We start from the raw sequence: 3,650 nt of genomic DNA, 5'->3' as shown, positions 1-3,650 counted from the left end.
CATGGCTTCCTCACTGCTGCTCTTTTGTTTTATTAACATGGGGGCTGAGGAGACAAACTCAGGCACTCACAATCCCACAGTAAGCTCTCTTCCTCACTGAGCCGTCTCTCTGCCTGCTGGGGATGTTTCTGGTCAGTTTGTATAACATCCAACCTTTATCAAGAGTTATCTGTGTCCAGGTGTCAGTGTAAAAGACCTCAAGACAAGGAGATGACCTCTGTCAAGACAGAGGCTCTGGGCCTGAAGAATCAGAACAGTGTGGCAGCCAGAGGAGAGGGGGAGGAGAAGAAGAAGGATCAGAGCAAGGAAGAGCCTGCGGCAAAGACTCCTGTTCCAGAAAGTTGGAACAAAATATTGGCAACTACAGAAGCAGTGTTGACAAAGCAGAGGAAGAGACCAAGGGCCACAGCAGCTGTTCCAGCTAAGAAGAAGGTGGCCCAGGTCAACCCATCCCCAGCTTCTTTCCCACGACCCACCACCAAAAGAAGTCAAAGGCTGAAAGCCTCTGACTTCAAGTCTGAGCCTCGGTGGGATTTTGAGGAAGAATACAGTTTGGACGTAGGGGGCCTGCAGACGGTGAGTTGGGACCTCCTATTTTCCTCAACCTCCACCCAACCAGCCCCTTCCTCTAGGCTCAGCTGTCAGTTTTACCTTGGCCCACCCTGTGCTAGCCCAGCACTGCTGTTGGACCATCCCACATCCTATGACAGCCAATCAGGGAGGAGAAGGCAGTTCCATACAAGGTCTGGACCATTCAGCAGGGTGTGGGTGGGAAGGAGTTTGTTTGCCTTGGAAGCCTTGAAGAAGGCCTGGGGCAGATCAGCAGTCTGTGGGGACAGAGTGTGGCCAGTTCTGGCCTTTGGACAAGAATCCTTATTCTATGGTCATGGGACTAACGGACAAGAAGACAGACTTGTGCCCAGCTGCTGCCCCCCACCGCGAGGAACACAGCTGTCTCTGGAAAGCTGACTCTAGAACCTTCACTCTCCTCCAGGCTCAAGAAAAACTGTGGGCACTCAACCCCATGTCACCTCCCTAATCTTTCTCCCCCCTGCCCAGGAGGGCAATAGGGAAAACCTGTTTGTGGATACACACAGAACAGGATCATTGTCCCAACAGTACAATGGGCATACCATGTGCATCCTCAGACTTACCAAGGTGTAACTGGCTAGGGACTGAGCAGGACTGTTTTCTGGGGCCAAGGTGGGCCCAGACTTGGAGAGTTAGACAGCCAGACGTGGGGTTCAGTGTGAAAGAGGAAGGATGGGCAGGACTGTAATGCCCAGTCCAGCCTCTGGATGATGGTGCCCAGTCCAGCCTCTGGCTGATGGTAGCCAGCCTCTGGCTGATGGTACCCAGTCCAGCCTCTGGCTGATGGTGCCCAGTCCAGCCTCTGCCTGATGAATTTTCTGTGCCCCTCCCTTGCCCGACACATCCTCCCGCACATAGACATGCCCCGACTCTCTGAAGATCAGGGCCTCCAAGTCACCGTGGCTAAAGAATATCTTTCTGCCCAACCTCACTCTCTTCCTGGACGGTGCCCACTTCACCCAAAGCGAGTGGGACCGTCTAGAGCACTTTGCACCGCCCTTTGGCTTCATGGAGCTCAATCAGTCCTGTGAGTCCTCACTTCAGGGCAGAGGGTGGCCGGCTCCTGTCTGGGGTCTGCTTCATTCCGGGACTCTGAATGGAGCCCTGCTCTGTTCCAGTGGTCCAGAAGGTGGTGACCCGCTTCCCTACGGTACCCCAGCAGCAGCTGCTCCTGGCCAGCCTCCCCTCGGGGAGCTCCAGGTGTATCACCTGTGCCGTGGTGGGCAACGGGGGCATCCTGAACGATTCGCACGTGGGCCAGGAGATAGACAGCCATGACTATGTGTTCCGGTATGTTCTCCACCTCCAGCCTCGTGCCTGTCGACATGGACTATTATGGGAAAGCAGACAAGTGTCCCAATGCTTTTATTTAGAAAATGGAGTGTGTCTCCAGCCCCGCCTTTCTGCCCCATCCTCTCTCACACACCTCCACAATTTTCTCCCCTCCATCCCTGCCATCCACTTTGGTCTTTCCATATAGACTGAGTGGAGCCGTTATTAAAGGCTATGAACAGGATGTGGGGACCCGGACGTCCTTCTACGGCTTCACTGCCTTCTCCGTGGTCCAGTCAATCCTCATACTGGGCAGTCGGGGTTTCCAGCATGTGCCTCTGGGAAAGGTGAGAAGAGAGGAATGGGCGTGGCCACACAGCCTCCTGACGAGGGACTGACAGAGAGATGAATACCTTGTGTGTGGATGGAGTCTGGGTCGTCCTACGCTCTGCTCATATGAGGGCAAGAGCAGTGGGATCAGTCACTCAAGCCATGGCACAGCCAGGGGACAGTCTGGAACCGAGTGGGGCCACCCCCAGCCCACGGACCCCAAAACGGTACTGCTGAACCACTTGCTGTCCTTGTTCTTCAGGATGTCAGGTACCTACACTTCCTGGAGGGCACTCGGGACTACGAGTGGCTAGAAGCGATGTTTTTGAACCAGACCATGGCAAAAACCAAACTTCACTGGTTCAGGTACCTCTTCCCTTCCTGACCCAAAGCCCAGGCCAGACTGAGAAGTCAGTGGCTGACTTCAAAACACTTAGACATGTGGGACTGTCTCTGTGCCACCTGGAGATGGGATAGCGGTCATACCATGACCCTGTCTTGGCCCCAACACGCTGAGTAAGAGAACGGGTCCTGAGTGATCCTTCCCTGATACAGGCACAGGCCCCAGGAAGCTTTCTGGGATGCCTTGGACATGGACAGATACCTATTGCTGCACCCAGACTTTATCCGTTACATGAAGAACAGGTGAGGGCTGAAAGCCCACGGAGGGGCTGTACCCTCTCATCCTCGCTGTCTCCTGACAGTGGGAATCTGTGTATTTTGAGCAGGTTTCTGAGGTCAAAGACCCTAAACACTGCCCACTGGAGAATATACCGTCCCACCACTGGTGCCCTCTTGCTGCTGACGGCCCTTCATCTCTGTGACAAGGTAAGGCTGTGGAGCTCAGCTCAGGGGGTGGCTGAAAACTTCCAATGGGAATGGGGAGTGGGATGAGCATGCATGTGTCCCCGGGGAACCAGTATGCAGACCCCTGGGGGCAGAACCAGGACAAAGGAGAAAGGGTCAGACTTCCCATGAGGGAAGCCCCAGGACACAGCCAGAGCTGTTCCAGTTCCTCCCCCATTCTCTATGCAGGTGAGTGCCTATGGCTTCATCACCCAGGGCCACGAGCGCTTCTCTGACCACTACTATGATAAGTCGTGGAAACGGCTGATCTTTTACACAAACCATGACTTCAACTTAGAGAAAACAGTATGGAAGCGGCTACATGATGAAGGCATCATCCGGCTCTACCAGCGTCCAGAGCACCCGGAAGAGAAGAACTGAGCAGCTCGGCTTCAGGAGTCTCCTAGATCATGCACACCATAGGGTGTCAGGGTTCCTCAGATGTCCCCACTCATCTCCCAGGACTCAAGCAGGCTCCAAGCCCTTGGAGAGTCCCAAGGAACTGCTGTGAGGAGCCCGAGGGTTGGGAGTCCTCTGGGAAGTCATTACTAGCTCAAAGCACACACATAGACACCAAAAGTTCATTTCAGGTTACTTTTCAAACTCTGTCT

The 3,650-nt window shown here is 54.3% G+C and overlaps 1 protein-coding gene across 1 annotated transcript; it reads left to right on the top strand.

Moving 5' to 3' along the window:
- The first annotated feature begins 210 nt into the window (after window positions 1–210).
- Window positions 211–3,420, top strand: LOC121436006 (alpha-N-acetylgalactosaminide alpha-2,6-sialyltransferase 1-like). Its single transcript, XM_041635590.1, has 8 exons — window positions 211–576; window positions 1,450–1,618; window positions 1,710–1,881; window positions 2,072–2,210; window positions 2,456–2,559; window positions 2,749–2,838; window positions 2,922–3,021; window positions 3,229–3,420. Exons 1-8 carry the CDS (start codon window positions 211–213, stop codon window positions 3,418–3,420), a joined length of 1,332 nt encoding a protein of 443 aa, XP_041491524.1.
- The last annotated feature ends 230 nt before the right edge of the window (window positions 3,421–3,650 follow it).

This window comes from Microtus oregoni, unplaced genomic scaffold (assembly GCF_018167655.1).
Source record: "Microtus oregoni isolate MIOR12 unplaced genomic scaffold, Mior012 000048F_ref0000485, whole genome shotgun sequence".
NCBI classification, from domain to species: domain Eukaryota; kingdom Metazoa; phylum Chordata; class Mammalia; order Rodentia; family Cricetidae; genus Microtus; species Microtus oregoni.
Note: the sequence above shows the minus strand (reverse complement) of the source record. Positions and strands in the feature narration are given on the sequence as shown.

Excerpts from the sequence above, each read along its gene's own strand:
- LOC121436006 (XM_041635590.1), top strand. The coding sequence starts at position 211 with ATGACCTCTGTCAAGACAGAGGCTCTGGGCCTGAAGAATCAGAACAGT. Across the intron at positions 1,619-1,709 it reads CATGGAGCTCAATCAGTCCT|TGGTCCAGAAGGTGGTGACC; the intron begins GTGAGTCCTCAC and ends GCTCTGTTCCAG. Across the intron at positions 3,022-3,228 it reads CCCTTCATCTCTGTGACAAG|GTGAGTGCCTATGGCTTCAT; the intron begins GTAAGGCTGTGG and ends TTCTCTATGCAG.